Source organism: Orbicella faveolata, unplaced genomic scaffold (assembly GCF_042242905.1).
Source record: "Orbicella faveolata isolate gen_17 unplaced genomic scaffold, um_ofav_v1 contig_25, whole genome shotgun sequence".
Lineage (NCBI taxonomy): Eukaryota > Metazoa > Cnidaria > Anthozoa > Scleractinia > Merulinidae > Orbicella > Orbicella faveolata.
The window spans coordinates 5021808-5044696 of NW_028301553.1; the positions used below are offsets into that span (position 1 = coordinate 5021808).

The 22889-nt window shown below is 39.4% G+C and overlaps 2 protein-coding genes and 1 long non-coding RNA gene across 4 annotated transcripts; 1 reads left to right on the forward strand and 2 right to left on the reverse strand.

Moving 5' to 3' along the window:
* The first annotated feature begins 929 nt into the window (after positions 1 to 929).
* On the forward strand, positions 930 to 16019 carry LOC149108687 (uncharacterized). Its single transcript, XR_016208703.1, has 2 exons — positions 930 to 1263; positions 15400 to 16019. It is a non-coding gene; the product is annotated as an uncharacterized LOC149108687 (long non-coding RNA).
* LOC149108688 (uncharacterized) lies at positions 2896 to 7701 on the reverse strand. Its single transcript, XM_089294523.1, has 2 exons — positions 3228 to 7701; positions 2896 to 3056 (listed from the first exon to the last, which is right to left on the reverse strand). The coding sequence occupies exons 1-2, from the start codon at positions 3577 to 3579 to the stop codon at positions 2896 to 2898; spliced, it is 513 nt and encodes a 170-aa protein (XP_089150649.1). The 5' UTR covers positions 3580 to 7701.
* Positions 9784 to 21339, reverse strand: LOC149108689 (uncharacterized). 2 transcript variants are annotated; one of them, XM_089294519.1, is made up of 5 exons: positions 21135 to 21339; positions 13432 to 13814; positions 13108 to 13260; positions 12153 to 12305; positions 9784 to 11887 (listed from the first exon to the last, which is right to left on the reverse strand). In XM_089294519.1, exons 2-5 carry the CDS (start codon positions 13781 to 13783, stop codon positions 11331 to 11333), a joined length of 1215 nt encoding a protein of 404 aa, XP_089150645.1. In that variant the 5' UTR covers positions 13784 to 13814; positions 21135 to 21339; the 3' UTR covers positions 9784 to 11330. The 2 variants fall into 2 exon arrangements, with proteins under 2 accessions (XP_089150645.1, XP_089150646.1); XM_089294520.1 differs by lacking the exon at positions 21135 to 21339 and adding an exon at positions 16383 to 16606.
* Between the last annotated feature and the right edge of the window lie 1550 nt (positions 21340 to 22889).

The following is a 22889-nucleotide window of genomic DNA, read 5'->3' on the forward strand; positions in this document are numbered from 1 at the left end:
AAAAGGATAGTAGTTGCAAAAAGTTGTTTTGAATAGTAGGATAAGACACTACCCTTAATTCATGATCTCTGCGAGAACACGCGGCATTTTGAAACCAGGCAGTACGGGGACTACGGGGGTAAAATGCAGAATGAGGTTGAAACACAGACTGCAGACCATGGGTGAAGGCTGCACACTTTTAAAGCGCATATCGTTTTATCTCCATTTTCGAGTGCTAACCATAAACAGGACTAACCTGATCGAGCGTTATTCAGAGTAATCGGAGCGAAAGGCTCCACCCGGTGAGACTGAAAGCTACTGAATATCACTCAGATTAGCCTGAATAAGGGCTTGTTTACAAGGAGAGAGAGGGTTACTCTAGCAAGCGGGTTACCCTAGCACTCACACATTTCGTCTCTTTTTCTTCGTCTTGTTTACAACACAGCCAGGGTAACCCGGGTAGGCGGGTTACCCTATCTGCGTGCAAGGGTTACCCTGGCAGGCTGGTTGACTTTTTCCCTTGTAAACACTCCATGTAGGGTTAACCAGACCCTTTGAGTGTAACAGCGCATTAACTTGACCTGAGTTGCAGGGTTAGCCTAACTGTAAAATTTGCTTGTAAACCCGGGCTATCTTTTGCTCTCCAGCTAAGGTTAACCCGCTTGCTGGGGTAAAGTCTGCAGTCTACATCATACACTTCGCACTGAATTTTACTCCAGATCTGCAGTCTGAAGTCTGCAATCCGTGTTATTATTCGATTCCTCTAAGCTGCCGGCCTTAGTATAATAACTGAACTAATTTTTTAGCTGTAGTTCCTCTCTAAAGTCTTCAGAGCATAGATTTTTCTGGACAAAAGGAGTTGGTGTTATGATTATATATAGCCATTCATGACCCTCGTACTGCTGATGACGTCCCCCCCCCCCGGTATAAGACACTTAGTTATGCCCTCTGTACACAAGATCGACGCTGCAATTGTCTGTACCATCAGGGACGAAGAATGGTTTACGTTCCTTGAAATCTAGGCATTCTCTCCGTTACAATGTAGCTATCACCTTTTCCCCTCTTGTTATGCTATGTTCTTCGCCTAAATTCGTTTATATTAGTAAAATGGCTGCTAGCAGAACGAAAACCATCGAAGAAATCGACGATATATCGGAAATGTTTCCAGCGATGGCGGCGCTTGGCATATCTTGTAAAGGACTAACAACATTAGATGAGATGAAAGCTAAAGTGAAAGAAGAATTAAATGCGTCAGAAGATAAGCCTAGCTGGACGGCAGGACAGGTAAGAATTCTCCAGCTCGAAATTACTTAAAATGCCACAAAAAAGAGCAGAGGCCTAGGAAATGATGGAAACCGCCTTTCGCAGTGATGTCAACAGCGAAACCGTTTAGCAGCGTGGGTTACAGTGACACAGCGATAACGTTGAAATAATTCGCATTCCTACAGAGTTTGATACGAAGCGAACTTTAGTAAATGTACATCCACTAGCCGCGATTAGGTCGATTGATTTTAGCTCCCTATTTTCTTTGTAGTTTGTTGATTGTTTCGAGATGATTCTTTCATACTTAAGTTAATTGGCAAGAGTACCGTCATTTGCTGATAGTGGGCGAAACACTGACCTACCCTAATGAACTGCCGGAAAGAAAAAAATACCATTCAAATTGGGAATCATTTAACTAGTATTGGCCATGGGTAACTCGTTTGGATAGGACATGCGGGACAGTGTTAAGTCCCTACATGTTGTTCGCTGCTAATCTGGGAATTGGATTCAGTCATGCATACAGAATCAATCGAGAGCACTGGAACCATTAGATTCTAGATTCGATCATTAGATTCTATAGGCTGACACGTATTTTCTCCATTCTGTTTAGTGCATAAAATGCGTTGTTAACGAAATACCAGTTTGTACCGAAAATCACCTGAACAATGAAACCAATTTTAGATTGAAGCTGTTTCCCAGAAACAAAGATTAGTTTTCCACGAATGTAATTAAATCTATATATGCAGTGAATTGAAACGGGTTATTGAAAATTGCTTGCTGCTTTTAAAACGGAACTAGCTTTTAGACGTAGACAATTAGGTTTATTTCTAAGTAAGACTACTGTGAAATTGATAAAATTGTTTTGATGCAAAATCTTTACATATTTCTAAGCTACAATCCTCGTCCCAGTTACCGACGCCAAAGGTTACTAAGTACTGAGTGAAGTTGTCGTTCACATCAATGTTAATTTAGCGAGCTGTATAAGCAGACCGTGACGGCGACGCCAACGGCAACATCAGGAAACAAAAGCTTAAATGAGCAAAAATATGGCTAGGCAGTGGCGTTATAAAGCTTTGCTCATTTCGTAGCGGTCCCCTGCAAAGCAACTACGTGAAATGGCCAAATTCTGCGTATTTCTGAGAATATTACATGTAACGAAGACCGCTAATTTTGTGTATTGACTTTTGGAATTGAACGCTGCCATTATATATCTATTCTGAGCAAGTTTTTACACAGATAAGAGTACTGAACAGATCTAGACAATTGCGACATTAGAAGGTAGAATGTTAATCCTATTATCAGTACGCGCTGTCCTCGGCCACCGAACTCTTTTTTTAAGCCGAAACTACGGGTGCTTTTACAGGTTATACTGTTGCTATGGTAACCTATTGTTAACACTATTGGCTCACCAGTGGCTGAGCATTTACGTGATACCAATGTTGTATTATCACTTGATCTACAAAGTTAGTATTCATCTGTCAAAGTATAGCTGTTGGAAAAGTGCTCAAAACTGTTACCAGCCTCCTTATGTGGAAAATTCTTTAAGGGGGAATACGATTGTGGTCTTACATTCAAGACTGGCTAAGTAGAGCTAAGTCGAGGGCCCTGTTCTTGTTTGTTTAAAAGCAACGCAGAAATGGCCTCTTTTATTTATTACTTACCACCCTCAGTTGTCATGTCACAGTAAAGGTTTAAAGGATTTCCGTTCTTCTCGAGGTCCAACCAGTAATTACCACTTACAACTGCTTTTCCTTCACTCGCCTTGATCTCTTTACACGAATCTGCAGGAAGCTCCGGAATGGAACCAAGGGAAACTGGATTTGAAAGGAATAATCCTATTAATAATCCCATTAGAATTTTATGTCTGGAAGAGGAAGTAAGATTGATCGAGTTCAGGCAAATAGTTTAACGGTAGCAGCAAAAATCGCTCAACACTTCTCAATCATCAACGTCAACATCTTATCTAAGTTTTACAACTTTTTTACCACGTTCTGGGGCCCTGGTTATGTAATATCTGTCGCTGTTCTTGACAAAGTCTTCTGGTCTAGCCTCCTTGGTCCTGTTGTTCAACTCACATATGTCTGTGAACATGACGTAGTTATAGCTTTGACATCTGACATCAGAGAAGCATGCCTCTCTGCAGTCGAGCGAAAGTGGCCGAGCTTTAAGCGTCTTAAAGGTGTGGCCCCGAAGCATCATTTCGAAGACTGAGTAGGTGTCAATCCCGCATTGCTGACTGAAAATGTTGTTGAACATTACAGACACCATGATCAGTAGAGTGATCACGAGACTCATTTGGTGAATCATTTTTGCCACACAAGGTTTCTGCAAGATCATCTCATCATTCTCTTTAGTTGACTATGATTTTCTGCAAAATAACAATTTTGATAAGGAATAAACAACATAATCTGTTTGCAGAACCAAGGTGAGAGGGAATCGGGCTTGTTTGACTCCCTTATATATGGAACAAATATTTATAATTAGTCCAAATTTGCCTTGTTATACGCCAAAACCTCAGTCCCAGTTACAAGCGTCGAAGCTCGATTTGAACTCAGGACTACCGACCCAAAAACATCTAGTAATGGCAAGTTGGAGGGTTTTAAAGGAGCTATGTGACGCTTTGCGCATCTTGAAAAGTTTAGCCGAAATATTTCAAGTTCGTCGTTTGCAATCGTGTCAATCTTCTCCATCTTTACCATCTCTGTTGCTTCATGATTAATTCCCTCATTGGTGTTTTCTCTCGCAGTAAACTACAATTTAAAGGTTTCCTTCAACTTAAAGATAATTTTGTATGTGAATACGAAAATACCCTGATTGAGGTCTTTTAATAGACCACCAGATTAAAAGACTTTTCGGCCAAATCTGCCTCTTTAAGATAAAGCTTGTGTCTCTGAATTGTGCTAAGAGGTATTCCTAAAAGTCTCCAGTCACTTATTAAACATTTTCCATCCAGTAATGTTTCAGATATTTTCGTAATGTTCCGCTATAAGAAATATTAATTGCAATTTGTTGTTTTTTCATAAAAATAAAGTTTTGTTTGGAATGCGCCATTCATCCATGTATAAATGAAATCTTATACCCGTAGTTATTGGGTCAGTAAATGAGTTTTTTCCAAGGGGGTTTATTGAAATCCTCTGTTCATTTACAGTTTAGAGGGATCAGTATAATTTAACGAAATAAGATGAAAATTTGGCATGAAAATTTCTTCAATCTGAAGTGATGATTCATCTTTGCCGACTCATACAAGGAGAGAAAAATTTTTTAGACAATTGAAAGCTGTTCAGGGTTTCTTTGCTTAACCTAAAGATGACGTTCGTATCTATGAGACGAATGAATACATTTCCTCGAGTTGCAACATATGTTCTGTTTAATTAATGTACCTACGTGTTTACTGTTGTTGTAAGTTGGTTCTATGACTACTTAACGATGAATTAACTCAACAAACTCAACCATCAAAAAATGTTCCACATTCACAAAGTTCTCCATGTTAACTCAGGCGGCCGCTCATGTGCGGGGTGGCCCATAAAAGGTCAGGTGAAGTCAAATTTTTGGGAAATATGCTATTGAGAAAATTAAGTTTTGGCATGCCAAGGTTAACTTACATGCGTGGAACATTCGGTTCTTAAATTTCCTTGAAGACATTTTATTATAGAACTTTGTGTTCGGACGTTCACTGAGGGGGACTGAACACCACAATACCGCAAAAAGATTCGGCAAATGCCACAATATCGCAAAAAAACAAACAAACAAACAAAAACAAATAAAAAAACAAAAAAGGAAAAAAAGAAACAAAAACTAGAAAAAACCCGCAACACTTCAATACCAAGTCGAAACTCGATGTCATACCGACTCCATTACTCTGTATGTCAAGTTGACATCATTAATAACAGGGAAATAACAATTAGGACTTTGTTGATGAAAGTTATGTCAGGTAATCGTTGATTTAGACAAAAAAAGTGACATCCATTGGCGTGTTGGCTGATAATGAACAAAAATTAATTTATCCTTTTCCAATATGAAACTGGAAAAGGCTCGGAAAACTTTGGAAGACTTAGAAGATAATTTTACATACCGTCCAAAATGCTAAACAACCGCATCCTGCAAGTTCGGAGAATACCAGGTAAAATGTTTTCCACCCACACTAAGCTACACTAGGCTGGAGAATTACCGGTCATTTTGGATTTGTGTTCGAGGAAAGCTCGGGTGGGAAATTCACATACCTCGTGACCTCATCGTTTTGTAAAAGCTCCGTTTCCAAAACATTTTAGTAAGATGAAAAGCAAAAATGACAGATGACAGCTCAAGTATCATTAACAACCTGCGAGTCGAGGTCTTTCATCTCTATTTCCTCTCGACCTTTTCGCAACAAATTAAATAATTCAAGTACACTGTTTTGTAACTAGATTCAGCTAACCTGACTAAAGTAACCTTTCAATATTATCATTAGTTTAAAGTGTAGTTAATCTTTCTACAGATCAACAGCCAACTGAAAGAAAAACTACCTCCTGCCCTTACCTAAGTTAATACGTGAACATTCCGTTATTCTCTGTGTATGGTCGCATAAGACGCGTCTTAGAAGTAAGGATTTGTCTCAGCAGCAGGAACACTTGCAATAGCCCTTGTAAAGCGGTAGACTACTGATGATACTGGCCTTATTGTGAGTTGTAGTTAGGTCTTCTTGTTTAAGCCATGTTTAAATATCTAAGTGATCCTTGTCAGTAGGACTTGCAGGGGCCACAAACATCTAAGTTTTGCAAAATGAATTAGTTTCTTGACGTGCCACCTGCCTAGTTCTTTCCAGAAATATCACGTGAAATGGCCAAAGTAGCTTGCCTGAAATTCTCAAAAAAAAATGTTGAATTTCACGACATTTTTTCTAAACATCTCGAAAAAGTCTTTAAACTGAAGATCTCTTATTTTTGTTTTAAAAACAAACCAATCTTGAATCACGTAGGCCAAAACTTTCAAACTTTTAAACTGTTGGTCCTCGGCCATCGTAGCTTGATTAAAAATATAAAACAAATAGCGGTGATAAACATTTAAAAAACATGCATTTTATGAACTTGACGTTTCGTATGCTAGTCAGCATACATTTTCAAAAGTATAACCGTTAAAATTTTGAAATAGCTTTCCAAAAACTTTAACGGGTATACTTTTGAAAACTGCTGCTTTAGCGCCTTTAGTGTTATGGAATATTTGTGTCAAGTTTACAGCATTAATAACAGGGAAATAACAATTAGGACTTTGTTGATGAACGTTATGTCAGGTAATCGTTGATTTAGACAAAAAAAGTGACATCCGTTGGCGTGTTGGCTGATAATTAAAAAAAATTAATTTATCCTTTTCCAATAGGAAAGTGGAAAAGGCTCGGAAAACGGTGCAAGACTTTAAAGATAATTTTAAATACCGTCCAAAATGCTATGAAACCGCATCCTGCAGGTTCGGAGAATACCACGTAAAACGTTTCCACCCACACTAAACTATACTAGGCCGGAGAATTACCGGTCATTTTGGATTTGTGTTCGAGGAAAGCTCGGGTGGGAAATTCACGTAGTGACCTCGTAACCCCATCGTTTTCTAAAATTTCCAAAACATTTTCCGTCTACACGAAAACGAGAAGCCGGCGTTTTCAAATTCCACGAGTTTGAAGGCGTTATCGAAAAGCTCCGTCTTCGTGACGGATAAGTGTGGACGGTAGGCCTAACCGTAGAAATAAAGCTGCGTTTTCAAATTCTCCGGCGTGGTGTGGACGCTGCCTCAGAAAAGAATAACGTCCGGACAGGTTCTCGTTTTCACCAGCTCCCTTCCTTCGCCGACTCGACTCTCCCGGCTTCGCCTTTGCTCGTGGTACAGTGTGTGAGAGCTGAATTGTTGTTACTAATTTTCATTGCAGTTAGGTACATAGTCCAGTAACTTCGGACTGATGGAAAAACTGTGTATAGATAAAGTTATCTTATTTTATCTTATCTTCGAGTCTGTTTGCAGGCTATTGTCGCATTTTTCTTCAAATATGTGGAAAACACATGCCTGCTTTATTTGGTTTTACTGCGGTACCTTTTACTAAGGTAAGATGAAAAGCAAAAATGACAAATGACAGCTCAAGTATCATTAACAACCTGCGAGTCGAGGTCTTTCATCTCTATTTCCTCTCGACCTTTTCGCAACAAATTAAATAATTCAAGTACACTGTTTTGTAGCTAGATTCAGCTAACCTGACTAAAGCAACCTTTCAATATTATCATTAGTTTAAAGTGTAGTTAATCTTTCTACAGATCAACAGCCAACTGAAAGAAACACTACCTCCTGCCCTTACCTAAGTTAATAGGTGAACATTCCGTTATTTTCTGTGTATGGTCGCATAAGACGCGTGTTATAAGTAAAGATTTGTCTCAGCAGCAGGAACACTTGCAAAAGCTCCGTTTTCCGTTTTCCGTTTTCCGTTTTCGGTAGGCCTGCTGCGTTTTTAATTGAATCATTAAAAAAATTAAAAAGAAAATAAAACATCAAAAATTCTGTGTGGCAAAAGCGCTAATAAGCTCATACATTCTTTGTGAAATTTCAATTTGAGCTTTTAAACCCGCGTCGGAGGCCCTGTTAGGGGTAGATTCCGACAAGCGACATGGCCTTGAAACGGCGACATGAGAGCTATGAATTGGCGACGAACGACAGACTACTCTAGCGAAATAGAGAAAGCGAAACCAATGGCAAGATAGACCGACGACGAATTTCGGAACTGAGAATGCAGTGATTGTTTTAAACGTCTGAGTCGAAGTGAAGACGCGTATGCAGAGTTTTAAATGTGTTTTCCTCTCTCACGCGCGATGTCGACGGGTCGTGAAACACACGCTTTCTTATATATATGCTAAAACGTCCATGTCGAAATTAAATCGAGTCCGTCATTACTGAGTATTTTCTCTCACTCTCAGCTGAGAGAGCAGTGGCCTAAAACGCCTAAAAACACGCTTAAGGAAAAAGGAAACAAATCTTCGAAAGTCTGCTTCATATTTTTATCAGTGGGTCACCAGTAAAAAAATATGAGGTTGTATTATCAACAAATGGCATTATGGAAGGAAAAGAGAGACAGGGGAAAGCTGCCAAGGTCTTCTCGTCTTCAGCAGAAAGTAAAGGTTACGCCAAATTCAAAGGAAGATTATAGAGAGGAGAGATTATCTGATTGAGGCCGGTGAGATTTTGAGTTAAAGAACGGTTGTTAAACATAAACATGGTAAAAATAGTCATAGGTTCGATTGTACTTTAGGTCCAAATACTGACTGGAAAATGGTTGAAAATAGCAATTCCAAGCGTCTAAATTTCAAAATTTCCCGGGGGAGCATGCCCCCGCATCTCCTAGGAGGTTAGCAACTTCAGCACTCAAAAGCATGCCCAAGCCCTCAGAAAGCATGCCCCCAATATGCCCCCCAGCATGCCCCCTAGCCCCTTGAAGCCCCTTGAAGTAGCTAAGAAGTCTTTTCCTTCATTCAGAGTCGAAATGTGATTCTTGAAAAGTAACCTTAAAGTAATCATTAAACCCACTGACCGGAGAAATGCTGGCTCTGCATAAGAATTCCTAGTGCTGAAAAGTGTTCGAAGTAAGTGCAAAGCATACAAGGAGTAAATTATATCCAAAGAGATTCGTAATTATATATGTACTGGACTAAAACAGCAAGGAACCTTCATTGCGTGAGAAATAGTAGTTTCAGCGTGAGAACGAACGATTGAATTCGTTTGCGTGAGCCTCATGCTCAATGCTTGAGACTTGAGAGCACTGTGTCGGTTTTTTTTTTCAATACATCGCGCTCAAATTCCTTGGGACAGTTAATCGTGCTGTGCCCTTCCAATATTCAGTATTAATCTCTTTGTAGCTCCATCAGAAATTGTATCGCTCATGGCAATGAGGCAAGTATTGTAAACAAAGATTCTCCTATTGAAAACCGCCCTATCAACTAGTTATACTGTTTATAGCAGCCTAGATTTAGACTGGCTTTTGATTTCAATATAGGTACACAACGGCACTTTTGATATTTGATTATGAGGTCTTTGTGGGTACAGTCAATTATTCATTTTTTCTTTAGTTTCAAGCTTGCTTCTGGAATTTGACACAACAGGATCCTGCAAAAGAGTTTTTGGAAAATTAACAAATTCGTAGCGTAGTATTGATCCGTCAAAGCATAACTGCTGGACAGTGCTGGAAGCTGTTGCCAGCCGGATCAGATTCATAATTATAAGGATGAAATTCACTGCAAATGTAATGTTTTTCGGTTTATTTTGGAAAACGCTATACGGGCCGAGTATATTGCCTCGTCTAAATTTGGTTTTGTAATCTTCCAGATGCGTGAGACTGGATCAGTTCAGCAGATTTGGAATTTGAGATGGACTGTTATGTGTTCAAAAAAACGTGTGTTTCCATGAGATGTTCTTCAAACGACTTAAGTTCAGGAAAGAAGAGATTTCACCATTTATATATATTTAAAATCTACTTTATTTGGTTTTGCTGCGGAGCCTTTTACTAAAGCAAGATAAAAAGCAAAAATGGTACACGACTTATCAGGAGCTCAAATATTAGTCTCTATATTAAGCACATAGTATTGATTTTCTTCATTCTATTACACCATGTACACATCTCTTCTCTCAAGAATTCTGTGTTCTCTCAACATCTATAGGAGCCTTACAATAACTGGAGACTGACTAGAAAACTTACTTCAGTCTGTAGACTCAAATGTACATTATTTTTCTGTCCGTCTATCCACTGTATATATATTTTCTTGAAAAACTGTAAATGCATGAGTAAATAAAGTTGGTGTTGTTGTTATTGTAAATCTATTTTATTGTCCTGTCTCGAGCATCTAATTCGTGATTGGCGACAAGAACCTGCGAGTCGAGGTCTTTCATATCCATTTCTTCCCGGTCCTTTTTGTAACAATTAAATAATTTAAAGTCTACTTTCTGAAATACAGTAAGTACTAGTAGTTATATTAGAAAGATAGTATTTCGTATGTCAGACGAAGCCTATGGGCCAATGATATTTTTTAAAACTTTGTTGTTAATTTACTGATCTCTCGTCGTAGGTCTACGCTTAATCCTTTTTGCTTTTTGTTATTGCAACTAAACAAATTTACCCCAACTTTTTATACGTCTTTGTTTTCATTCGGTCAAAGTAGCTATGGATTCACCAGAGGTAGCCATCTCCTCCACTGGGGTACCCCCCTAAGTAGAGTATACAGGGAGACTCCGCTTGGTAGGGGTCCTTTACCAGGCCGGAGATCGATAAAACGGTAGAGTTTTCACGAGTTGAAGTATAGACAGGTATAGATAGGTATTCAAAAAGGGCCTTTCAAAATATTGTGAACAGGTATATTAGTGACGAGGAAGAGCGCAGACCTTTTTGTTCGGTTTGAAATGGACGACTTGGGTTTTTCTTTTAGGGTTGAAATACTCTGGTGGACCAAGGAAAGCGAAGAATGATCATCGCGGTAAATTTTCCAATTTAAACACTTGGAAAGAAGAAGTGTGAAAAAAAATCAGGGCTTCAACGGGATTCGAACTCGTGACCTTCGCGAATACCGGTGCGATGCTCTACCAACTGAGCTATGAAGCCACACATTTGGAGCGAGGTCAATTAATTGAGTTCATATCTTCCCGTGAGGAGTGAAATGATGTGAAGTATATATGAAATAATTCATATTTGAACTGTGGTGGACCCTTGTTGGGTAGAAAGATTTCTGCAGGTCAGTAAAATGGTCGGCATGGAAGGTACAAGGGAGGGTTACCTTTTCTGTTAAAAATGGTTTAAAAATGTTTGGAGATGACAGGGGCGGGGGGTATCATCCCATTATAATATTAAGTCGAGTATTACCCCTTGAGTAGCCGGATAGATCCTTAGACTCCGGGGTACCACAGAGAATGTTATGAAGAAAGTTTATCATCCATAAGCGAAACGACGCAGAAGGCTGGAGTCAATTCCCAAAACTTAGTTTAGCACGTGCAATGTCTATCCAACTTTGGAAGTAAAGCATTCTAACACTATAAACTTATTCCAGTCGAATTAACTAGAACTCTACAACATGTGAAGTACAGTGCAATCGGTTCTTTTAACGAACAAAAACTTTCCAGAAATCACCAGACGACACTCCAACATAACGGTCATCGCATTCCAATCTCTCAAACCCCCCATCATCCTGAAACAAATGCCAATGGTATAAATTGAACACAAAAGCAGCGTGATTGGATAATCTCCCATGACCGTGGGCCGAAGGACCCCATTTACCAATCTTATACGCTGGTGTGGCCCAACCATCGGCTCCCCACTCATGACAACGTTTGGCCATCTCCGAGTCGTCATCATCCATCGTTACAAACGAGCCACAGGCGTAGGGCTGGGCATCTGACTGACCGCTAAAGTACTGGACCACAGCTTCCCCAGAGCTGTTAGTGACCGTGGCCACGTGGAACGTACGTCCCCCTTGCTTACTGCAGTGGAATCGCAGTTGACTGAAAGACAGGTGTGTTCTCAGTTCGAGCATTGCGCTGTCTGTAAGAAACGTCTTATTGTTATCACAGCTGCTTATTCCGTGGTATGATGTCTCAAGTGACAACGGGAAGGGAGATGAGCCGTCAATCACAACGTTAGAGACAAGAAGCCAGCCTCCTGAAATCAAGAAACAATCAGTGTTTGTTTGACGAACGAAACGTTTCATGGTCTTCAACAAGGCTGAAAAATTTATTTTATACGAAAATTCATTCTAAAAACTTTACCAGTAAGTCATACTCTAGGTATTGGACTGAGACTAGCTTGCAACTGACGCTAATGCAAGGGATTCTTGCCAAATGCAAATCTAAAATCCTGTACTCGTTTGTTTCAAAGGAAAGATATTTAATTGCCCTTTCTATTCTGAAAATTATCCATTACTTACCACCGTCAGTTGTCATGTCACAGGAGACTTTTAAAGGGTTTCCGCTCTTCTCGGGGTCGATCCAGTACTTCCCGTCTCCTTTGGAGTACCCAGAGTCCCGAATGCGCTTACAAGAGCCACTCGGACGATAGGAATACCAGCCTAAAGGTAAGACTATATAAAAGCAAGATGCTTTTCATTCTAATCTGTTTGAAGTACTGAGGAACCAGTAGTAATAAAACTAAGGCGGCTGACAACAGTTTCCAGCACCTTCCTAGACTTAGATTTTGATGGGTCATTATAACCGCTCTTTATCAGTGATGAACACGTTGTTATCATCTTCCTGACAAAACGTGTTGCCATAACAACAGTATGACTGCTAAAAACATTCTTAAGGTTCGCTTTAACTGGTAATAACTCAAAAGTGAGCTCGGTGACCTCTTATTTTTTATTATCTTATTCTGATTTACATGATAAGATGCAACTTTTGGCGAAGTTCAGTCTACAAGGAAGTTCAGAGTCATCTTAAATTTTTGAAGACTTATGGTCGCTCTGAACCCATTAGACAATATAAAATTTGTAAAAAGTTGCATCTTATCATGCAAATCAAAATAAGATAATGAAAAATGGGGGCCACCGGACTCTTTTTTGAAGCCGAAACTACGGGTGCTTTTACAGGTTATACTGTTGCTATGGTAACCTATTGTTAACACTATTGGCTCACCAGTGGCTGAGCATTTACGTGATACCAATGTTGTATTATCACTTGATCTACAAAGGTAGTATTCATCTGTCAAAGTATAGCTGTTGGAAAAGTGCTCAAAACTGTTACCAGCCTCCTTATGTGGAAAATTCTTTAAGGGGGAATACGATTGTGGTCTTACATTCAAGACTGGCTAAGTAGAGCTAAGTCGAGGGCCCTGTTCTTGTTTGTTTAAAAGCAACGCAGAAATGGCCTCTTTTATTTATTACTTACCACCCTCGGTTGTCATGTCACAGTAAAGGTTTAAAGGATTTCCGTTCTTCTCGAGGTCCAACCAGTAATTACCGCTTACAACTGCTTTTCCTTCACTCGCCTTGATCTCTTTACACGAATCTGCAGGAAGCTCCGGAATGGAACCAAGGGAAACTGGATTTGAAAGGAATAATCCTATTAATAATCCCATTAGAATTTTATGTCTGCAAGAGGAAGTAGGATTGATCGAGTTCAGGCAAATAGTTTAACGGTAGCAGCAAAAATCGCTTAACACTTGTCAATCAGCACCGTCAACATCTTATCTAAGTTTTACAACTTTTTTACCGCGTTTTGGAGCCCTGGTTATGTAATATCTGTCGCTGTTCTTGACAAAGTCTTCTGGTCTAGCCTCCTTGGTCCTGTTGTTCAACTCACATATGTCTTTGAACATGACGTAGTTATAGCTTTGACATCTGACATCAGAGAGGCAAGCCTCTCTGCAGTCGAGCGAAAGTGGCCGAGCTTTAAGCGTCTTAAAGGTGTGGCCCCGAAGCATCATTTGGAAGACTGAATAGGTGTCAATCCCGCATTGCTGACTGGAAATGTTGTTGAACATTACAGACACCATCAACAGTAGCGTGATCACGAAACTCATTTGGTGAATCATTTTTGCCACACAAGGTTTCTGCAAGATCATCTGATCATTCTCTTTAGTTGACTATCATCTTCTGCAAAATAACAATTTTGATAACGAATAAACAACATAATCTGTTTGCAGAGCCAAGGTGAGAGGGAATCGGGCTTGTTTGACTTCCTTATATATGGAACAAATATTTATAATTAGTGTAAACTTGCCTCAGTCGATTTGAACGCAGGACTACCGACCCAAAAACATCTAGTAATGGCAAGTTGGAGGGTTTTAAAGGAGCTATGTCACGCTTTGCGCATCTTGTAAAGTTTAGCCTAAATATTTCAAGTTCGTCGTTTGCAATCGTGTCAATCTTCTCAATCTTTACCATCTCTGTTGCTTCATGATTAATTCCCTCATTGGTGTTTTCTCTCGCAGTAAACTACAATTTAAAGGTTTCACGAAAATACGGTGATTGAGCTCGTTTAAAAGACCACCGGATTAAAAGACTTTTCGGCCAAATCTGCCTCTTTGAGATAAAGCTTGTGTCTCTGAATTGTGCTAAGAGGTATTCCTAAAAATCTTCAGTCACTTATTAAACATTTTCCATTCTGGAATGTTTCAGATATTTTCGTGATGTTCCGCTAGAAGCAATATTAACTGCAATCCGTTATTTTTTCATGAAAATAAAATTTTATTTGGAATGCGCCATTCATCCATGTATAAGCGAAATCTTATACCGGTAGTTATTGGGTCAGTAAATGAGTTTTTTTCAAGGGGGTTTACTGAAATGCTCTGTTCATGCATTTACAGTTTAGAGGGATCAGCATAATTTAACGAAATAAGCTAAAAATTTGGCATGAAAATTTCTTCAATCTGAAGAGATGATCCATCTGCGCCGACTCATACAAGGAGAGAAAGCCTTTTTATACCATTAATAGCTGTTCAGGGTTTTTTTGCTGAACCAAAAGATGACGTTCGTATCTATGAGACGAATGAATACATTTCTTCGAGTTGCAACATATGTTCTGTTTAATTAATGTACCTACGTGTTTACTGTTGTTGTAAGTTGGTTCTATGACTACTTAATGATGAATTAACTCAATAAACTCAACGATCAAAAAATGTTCCAAATTCACTAAATTTTCCATGTTAACTCACGCGGCCGCTCATGTGCGGGGCGGCCCATAAAAGGTCACGATGGAGCCAAAGTTTTAGGAAATATGCTATTGAGAAAATTAAGTTTTGGCATGCCAAGGTTAACTTACATGCGTGGAACATTCGGTTCTTAAATTTCCTTGAAGACATTTTATTCTAGAACTTTGTGTTCGGACGTTCACCGAGGAGGACTGAACACCGCAATACCGCAAAAAGATTCGGCAAATGCCATAATCTCGCAAAAAAAGCAAAAACAAACAAACAAACAAACAAACAAACAAACAAAAAAAAAAAAGAAAGAAACGAAAAGTCGCCAAATACCGCAACACTTCAATACCAAGTCAAAACTCGATGTCATACCGACTCCATTACTCTGTATGTCAAGTTGACATTAATAACAGGGAAATAACAATTAGGACTTTGTTGATGAACGTTATGTCCGGTAATCGTTGATTTAGACAAAATGAGTAACATCCATTGGCGTGTTGGCAGGTAATTAACAAAAATTATTTATCTTTTTCCAATAGGAAACTGGAAAAGTCTCGGAAAACGTTGGAAGACTTGGAGGATAATTTTACATACCGTCCAAAATGCTAAACAACCGCATCCCGCAGGTTCGGAGAATACCAGGTAAAATGTTTTCCACCCACACTAAGCTACACTAGACCGGAGAATTACCGGTCATTTTGAATTTGTGTTCGAGAAAAAGTCGGGTGGGAAATTCACATGCCTTGTGACCTCATCGTTTTCATAAAGCTCCGTTTTCAAAAAGTTTTCCGTCTACACGAAAACGAAAAGCCGGCGTTTTCAAATTCCTCGGGTTTGAAGAGCCTTTTCGGAAAGCTCCGTTGTTGTGACGGATAAGTGTGGACGGTAGGCCTAACGTTAACCGTAGAAATAAAGCTGCGTTTTCAAATTCTCCGGCGTGGTGTGGACGCTGCCTCAGAAAACAATAGCGTCCGGGAAGGTTCTCGTTTTCACCAGCTCGCTTCCCTCGCCGACTCGACTCTCGCGGCTTCACCTTTGCTCGTGGTATAGTGTGGGAGAGCTGAATTGTTGTTATTAATTTTCATTGTAGTTAAGTAGATAGTCAGTAACTTAATCGACTGATGGAAAAACCGTGTATAAATAAAGTTATCTTATCTTATCTTATCTTAGAGCCTGTTTGCAGGCTAGTGTCGCATTTTTCTTCAAATACTGTGTGGAAAACACATGCCTACTTTATTTGGTTTTGCTGCGGTACCTTTACTAAGGTAAGATGAAAAACAAAATTAAATGACACGCGAGAGCTCAAATATTATGAAGAACCTGCAAGTCGAGGTCCTTCAACTCCATTTCTTCCCGACCTTTTTACAACAAATTAAATCATCCAAGTACAATATCAATGTTTGTAGCAAGATTCAGCTAACTTGACTAAAGGAACCTTTCAATATTATCATTATTGTAAAGTGTAATTAATCTTTCTACAGATCAACAGTCAACTCAAATAAATACCGCGTCTTGCCCTTACCTAAGTTAAATGACAATTTGGCAGCTGAATATTCCGTTATTTTCTGTTTATGGTCGCATAAGACGCGTCTTATAAGTAGCATTTGTCCCAGTATCACGAATACTAACAATATCCCTTACAAAGTGGTAGACTGATGATAGTGGCCTTATTGTGAGTTGTACTTAGGTCTTGCTGTTTACGCAATGTTTAAATATTTAAGTGATGACTTCCAGGGGCTACAAACGTCATATTTTTCATAATGGATAAGGTTCTTCACGTTACACCTGTCTAGTCCTTTCCGAGGGCAAATATGCTAGTTTTAAGAACATCAAATTTCCAAAGGGCAACCATCAGACCGATAGTTCCGAGACACAAACACTCTATTGTCTTTCTTGTTCACCACTAAATTTTCTTCCGCGCGCCAGTTCAAAAATCATGTTGAATTATTTTCAACTTTTTTAGCCGTGAAAGCCAAATGTAAAATTTAACAAGGAAAATAAACAAAACCCACTCAATACAGTTCCATTTGTTTATTTATTTTTTTTTATAAGCTTGCTTCTTTACAGGAAATTTTTCACGGACGAACACTATCCATCCAGGTATTTTCCTCGGACTGGCACAATGGGCTGGTATAGTGTCTTGGGATCCGAGCGCACCTATGATATGGGACAATTTTTCTATTTTTAGAACAAATTGCGCCATCCTGACGACACATATCCGCGCGGATCCACGCACATGTCGGGGGCTCTCGCGTGGATGTTGTCACCTTGCGTGATCGAGTCGTGAGAGTTGCGAGATTCTCTTGCAGATTTTTCACGGCGATGGCAGGGAATAAGGCAGGGAATAAGAACCAGGGCTCTTATATGTAGTTTTATGCTCTGAGCTAATGGAAAAGGTGAGTTTTTCAGGGTCGAAAACATGACTTCGATTTCGCGCCGTGAATGAGTGCTCGCGCTAGTTGTACGCGTGAGCTTTTGTGCTTGTTCTATAAAGAAAGGTTATGTAAGAAAACTCTTAACTCTGGTATCGAGTTAATTTGTGAGTTTCCCAAACAATGCTTAATCACAACCAAACCCTGTTTTTATAGTTTCTTATTGTTTCTGTTTGTTTGGCGAGTTTCCAAAAGTTTTTGAAAGGAAAGTCTGACGCATAAAAGTAGCTCATTTGCATAATGCAGCTCGTGCACTTTCAAGTTCGAGTCGGTGTTTTCAATTGTCAACAAATCTTGATTAAGATTTCTTTCGTTGTCTTTTGTGCCGAGATGCTGTAACAATTTTCACCAACGCCAAAAGACTACTAATATCATGTGTGTTTCTTTAACATAGTGAAATTTTACACAGCGAAAATAAAATAGACAAGGAGTTTTGATAACGAAATAAGATGAAAATTTGGCATGAAAATTTCTTCAATCTGAAGTGATGATTCATCTTTGCCGACTCATACAAGGAGAGAAAAGTTTTTTAGACAATTGAAAGCTGTTCAGGGTTTCTTTGCTTAACCTAAAAATGACGTTCGTATCTATGAGACGAATGAATACATTTCCTCGAGTTGCAACATATGTTCTGTTTAATTAATATACCTACGTGTTTACTGTTGTTGTAAGTTGGTTCTATGAATACTTAACGATGAATTAACTCAACAAACTCAACCATCAAAAAATGTTCCACATTCACAAAGTTCTCCATGTTAACTCAGGCGGCCGCTCATGTGCGGGGTGGCCCATAAAAGGTCAGGTGAAGCCAAATTTTTAGGAAATATGCTATTGAGAAAATTAAGTTTTGGCATGCCAAGGTTAACTTACATGCGTGGAACATTCGGTTCTTAAATTTCCTTGAAGACATTTTATTCTAGAACTTTGTGTTCGGACGTTCACCGAGGAGGACTAAACACCGCAATACCGCAAAAAGATTCGGCAAATGCCACAATCTCGCAAAAAAAGCAAAAACAAACAAACAAACAAAAAAAAAAAAAGAAAAAAAAAAAGAAACGAAAAGTCGCCAAATACCGCAACACTTCAATACCAAGTCAAAACTCGATGTCATACCGACTCCATTACTCTGTATGTCAAGTTGACATCATTAATAACAGGGAAATAACAATTAGGACTTTGTTGATGAACGTTATGTCCGGTAATCGTTGATTTAGACAAAATGAGTAACATCCATTGGCGTGTCGGCTGATAATTAACAAAAATTATTTATCTTTTTCCAATAGGAAACTGGAAAAGTCTCGGAAAACGTTGGAAGACTTGGAGGATAATTTTACATACCGTCCAAAATGCTAAACAACCGCATCCCGCAGGTTCGGAGAATACCACGTGAAATGTTTTCCACCCACACTAAGCTACACTAGGCCGGAGAATTACCGGTCATTTTGAATTTGTGTTCGAAAAGAAGTCGGGTGGGAAATTCACATACGTCGTGACCTCATCGTTTTCATAAAGCTCCGTTTCCAAAAAGTTTTCCGTCCACACGAAAACGAAAAGCCGGCGTTTTCAAATTCCTCGGGTTTGAAGAGCCTTTTCGGAAAGCTCCGTTGTCGTGACGGATAAGTGTGGACGGTAGGCCTAACCGTAGAAATAAAGCTGCGTTTTCAAATTCTCCGGCGCGGTGTGGACGCTGCCTCAGAAAACAATAGCGTCCGGGAAGGTTCTCGTTTTCACCAGCTCGCTTCCCTCGCCGACTCGACTCTCGCGGCTTCGTCTTTGCTCGTGGTATAGTGTGGGAGAGCTGAATTGTTGTCATTAATTTTCATTGTAGTTAAGTAGATAGTCAGTAACTTAATCGACTGATGGAAAAACCGTGTATGAATAAAGTTGTCTTATCTTATCTTATCTTATCTTATTTTAGAGCCTATTTGCAGGCTATTGTGGCGTTTTTCTTCAAACATGTAGAAAACACATGCCTACTTTATTTGGTTTTGCTGCGGTACCTTTACTAAGGTAAGATGAAAAACAAAATTAAATGGCACACGAGAGCTCAAATATCATGAGGAACCTGCGAGTCGAGGTCCTTCAACTCCATTTCTTCCCGACCTTTTTGCAACAAATTAAATCATCCAAGTACAATATCAATGTTTGTAGCAAGATTCAGCTAACTTGACTAAAGGAACCTTTCAATATTATCATTATTGTAAAGTGTAATTAATCGTTCTACAGATCAACAGTCAACTCAAATAAATACCGCGTCTTGCCCTTACCTAAGTTAAATGACAATTTGGCAGCTGAATATTCCGTTATTTTCTGTTTATGGTCGCATAAGACGCGTCTTATAAGTAGCATTTGTCCCAGTATCACGAATACTAACAATATCCCTTACAAAGTGGTAGACTGATGATAGTGGCCTTATTGTGAGTTGTACTTAGGTCTTGCTGTTTACGCAATGTTTAAATATTTAAGTGATGACTTCCAGGGGCTACAAACGTCATATTTTGCATAATGAATAAGGTTCTTCACGTTACACCTGTCTAGTCCTTTCCGAGGGCAAATATGCTAGTTTTAAGAACATCAAATTTCCAAAGGCAACCATCAGACCGATAGTTCCGAGACATAAACACTCTATTGTCTTTCTTGTTCACCACTAAATTTTCTTCCGCGCGCCAGTTCAAAAATCATGTTGAATTATTTTCAACTTTTTTAGCCGTGAAAGCCAAATGTAAAATTTAACAAGGAAAATAAACAAAACCCACTTAATACAATTTCATTTGTTTATTTATTTTTTTTATAAGCTTGCTTCTTTACAGGAAATTTTTCATGGACGAATACTACATGTATCTATCCAGGTATTTTCCTCGGACTGGCACTATGGGCTGATATAGTGTCTCTCCGCTGATGAACACTATCGTGTAACGTGATCAGCTTAAACTAATAAGAATGGGGGAAAATTTAGTGGTGAACTATAATGGCTAATAGTTTGACGCATTAAGTTAGCGAGTTGTCAAATTCTTGACACCTTTGGAGGGGCTGTATATTCAGGCCCCCGTCCACACTACATCGGAGAAATTTGAATACGGAGGTTTCACTCTGAAAACGCATCAAATATTTTCCGTCCATACTACGCTGGATAAATTTAAAAACATAACAACTACTGGTCATTTTGGATTTGTGTTTGAGAAAAGCTCGGACAGGGAAATCACAGGATTATATCCTGACTTCATCGTTTTCAAAAAGCTCCGTTTTCTAAATGTTTCTTGTCCACACGAAAACGAAAAGCCGGCGTTTTCAAATTCCTCCCGTTTGAAGAATGTTTTCGAAAAACTCCGTTTTCGTGACGGATTAGTGTAGATTGTAGGCATAACCTTAGAGAAAAAAGCTACGTTTTCAAATCTCCGGCTTACTGTGAACGCTGGCTTAGATAACAATAGCACGGCCGGGCAGGCTCTAATTTTCAATGGGTAGCTTCGCTCGTCGACTCGACTCTCGCGGCTTCGCTGTTGCTCGTGCCGCTATACGTTTGCAGGCTATTGTTGCACGTTTCTTCAGACACGGAGGAAAACACCTAAATACTTTATCTGGTTTCGCTGCGGTAACTTTTACTAAAGTAACCAGTAGCTCAAATAACATCAACAACCTTCGAGTCGAGGTCTATTCCTCGCGACCTTTTGTAACAAATTAATTAATTCAAAGACTACTTTCTGTAATAAAGTTCACTGTTTGTAGCTACATTCTGCTATCCTGAATAAAGTTACCTTTCAATATTATCGTTATTTTAAAGTGCAGTTAATCTTTCTACAGATCAACAGCCAACTGAAAGAAACACCGCCTCCTGCCCTTACCTCAGTTAAATAATTATTTGGCTCCTGAATATTCCGTTATTTTCTGTGTATGGTCGCATAGGACGCTTGTTTTAAGCGAGTATTTGTCTCAGCAGCGGGAATATCCCTTGTGAGTGAAGTGGTAGATGATACTGGCCTTATTGTGAGTTGTCACTTAGGTCTTCCTGTTTACACAATGTTTAAATATCAATGATCATATCGCTCAGTTGTCAGCTGGACTTGGCCGAAGTCTAAAAACGTCTGATATCGCATATTGAAATAGGTTCTTCACCTGCCATCTGCCGCAACAGACGAAAAATTTTCAAATAAACTGTCAGTATTCAAAGAGCTAATTATACTGAGTACGAAGCTAGCTATTGTAGCTGCATTCAAAGATGGTATTTAGTATGACCACTTATCTATATATGTAGGAAGAAACGTATAGACCAATGAATATTTTTGAATTTTACTCATTACATTTTGTATCATACAGTTGAGTATATCCACGACGAGCTTAAGGTTACTGTAGACCTTCAGGGGTGCCTTTCGGGAACATCTTTCTGTGTGCGCTGCTTTAACGAAAACCTCGCTAAACTATATATCATTGTAAAGCTAATAAACTGTAGAATCCGAAAATAACAATATATTTTGCCAGTTTTGCCTCGGTAGGGAAGTGCAAGGGGAGGCGCGGTGGCCTCATGGTTAGTGCGCTCGTCTCCGGATCGAGCGGTCCGGGTTCGAGCCCTGGCCGGGGACATTGTGTTGTGTTCTTGGGCAAGACACTTTACTCTCACAGTGCCTCTCTCCACTCAGGTGTATAAATGGGTACCGGCAAACTTAATGCTGGGGGTAACCCTGCGATGGACTAGCATCCCATCCAGGGGGGAGTAGAAAAACTCCTAGTCGCTTCATGCTACAGAAACCGGGATAAGCTCCGGCCTGATGGGCCACTTGGCTCGCATACAGACATTACCTACCTACCTAGGGAAGTGCAAGCCTTTAAACGCAAAAATGACCGTGCCTGCTAAACTCAATTACCAGCCTTTGTGTTACAGCGGATATCCAAACTGACTGGACTTTATCACTCAGAAGATGATGGGCTAACAATTTTTCGATATTTCTATTGGCTGAGCAGAAAATCCCTTTTAAACTTAGACAGTCGAAAATTTTCTGTCTGCTGTTACTCAATGAGACACCACAAAAAAAAAAAAAAAAAAAAAGAAAAAAAAGAAATCGATTTCGTAAAAGCCTCACAAACTTTGGTTCGCGAATATCTGACGAACGTTTGCGGCCAAGTTTCGTTAAAATCCGATAAATCTGCATACCCTATTAATCCATTTGAATAGAGGTAATTCACCGAGAAATAATCGTCGAGTTTCTACCCAAGAAGACAAAGAGCAGATTAATGCGAGAGAAAATTAATTGTTCTACCCACGAGGGCACAGAGCAGATTAATGCCAGAGAAAATTAACTGTACCTTCGGGTATATTCTATCCAAGAAGGTTCAGAGCAGATTAATGCGAGAAAAAGTTAACTGCACCTCCGGGTATATTCTACCCAAGAAGGTACAGAGCAAATTATTGCGAGAGAAAATTAACTGTACCTTCGGGTATATTCTACCCACGAGGGCACAGAGCAGATTATTTCGAGAGAAAATTAACTCTACCTTCGGGTATATTCTACCCACGAGGGCACAGAGCAGATTAAATCAAGAGAAAATTAACTGTACCCTCGGGTATATTCTACGCACCAGGGCACAGAGCAGATCTAACGCGA

Excerpts from the sequence above, each read along its gene's own strand:
- LOC149108689 (XM_089294519.1), bottom strand. The coding sequence starts at position 13,783 with ATGATCTTGCAGAAACCTTGTGTGGCAAAAATGATTCACCAAATGAGT. Across the intron at positions 12,306-13,107 it reads TGACATGACAACCGAGGGTG|TCTTACCTTTAGGCTGGTAT; the intron begins GTAAGTAATAAA and ends GCTTTTATATAG. Across the intron at positions 11,888-12,152 it reads TGACATGACAACTGACGGTG|GAGGCTGGCTTCTTGTCTCT; the intron begins GTAAGTAATGGA and ends TCTTGATTTCAG.
- LOC149108688 (XM_089294523.1), bottom strand. The coding sequence starts at position 3,579 with ATGATCTTGCAGAAACCTTGTGTGGCAAAAATGATTCACCAAATGAGT. Across the intron at positions 3,057-3,227 it reads AACCAGGGCCCCAGAACGTG|TTTCCCTTGGTTCCATTCCG; the intron begins GTAAAAAAGTTG and ends TTTCAAATCCAG.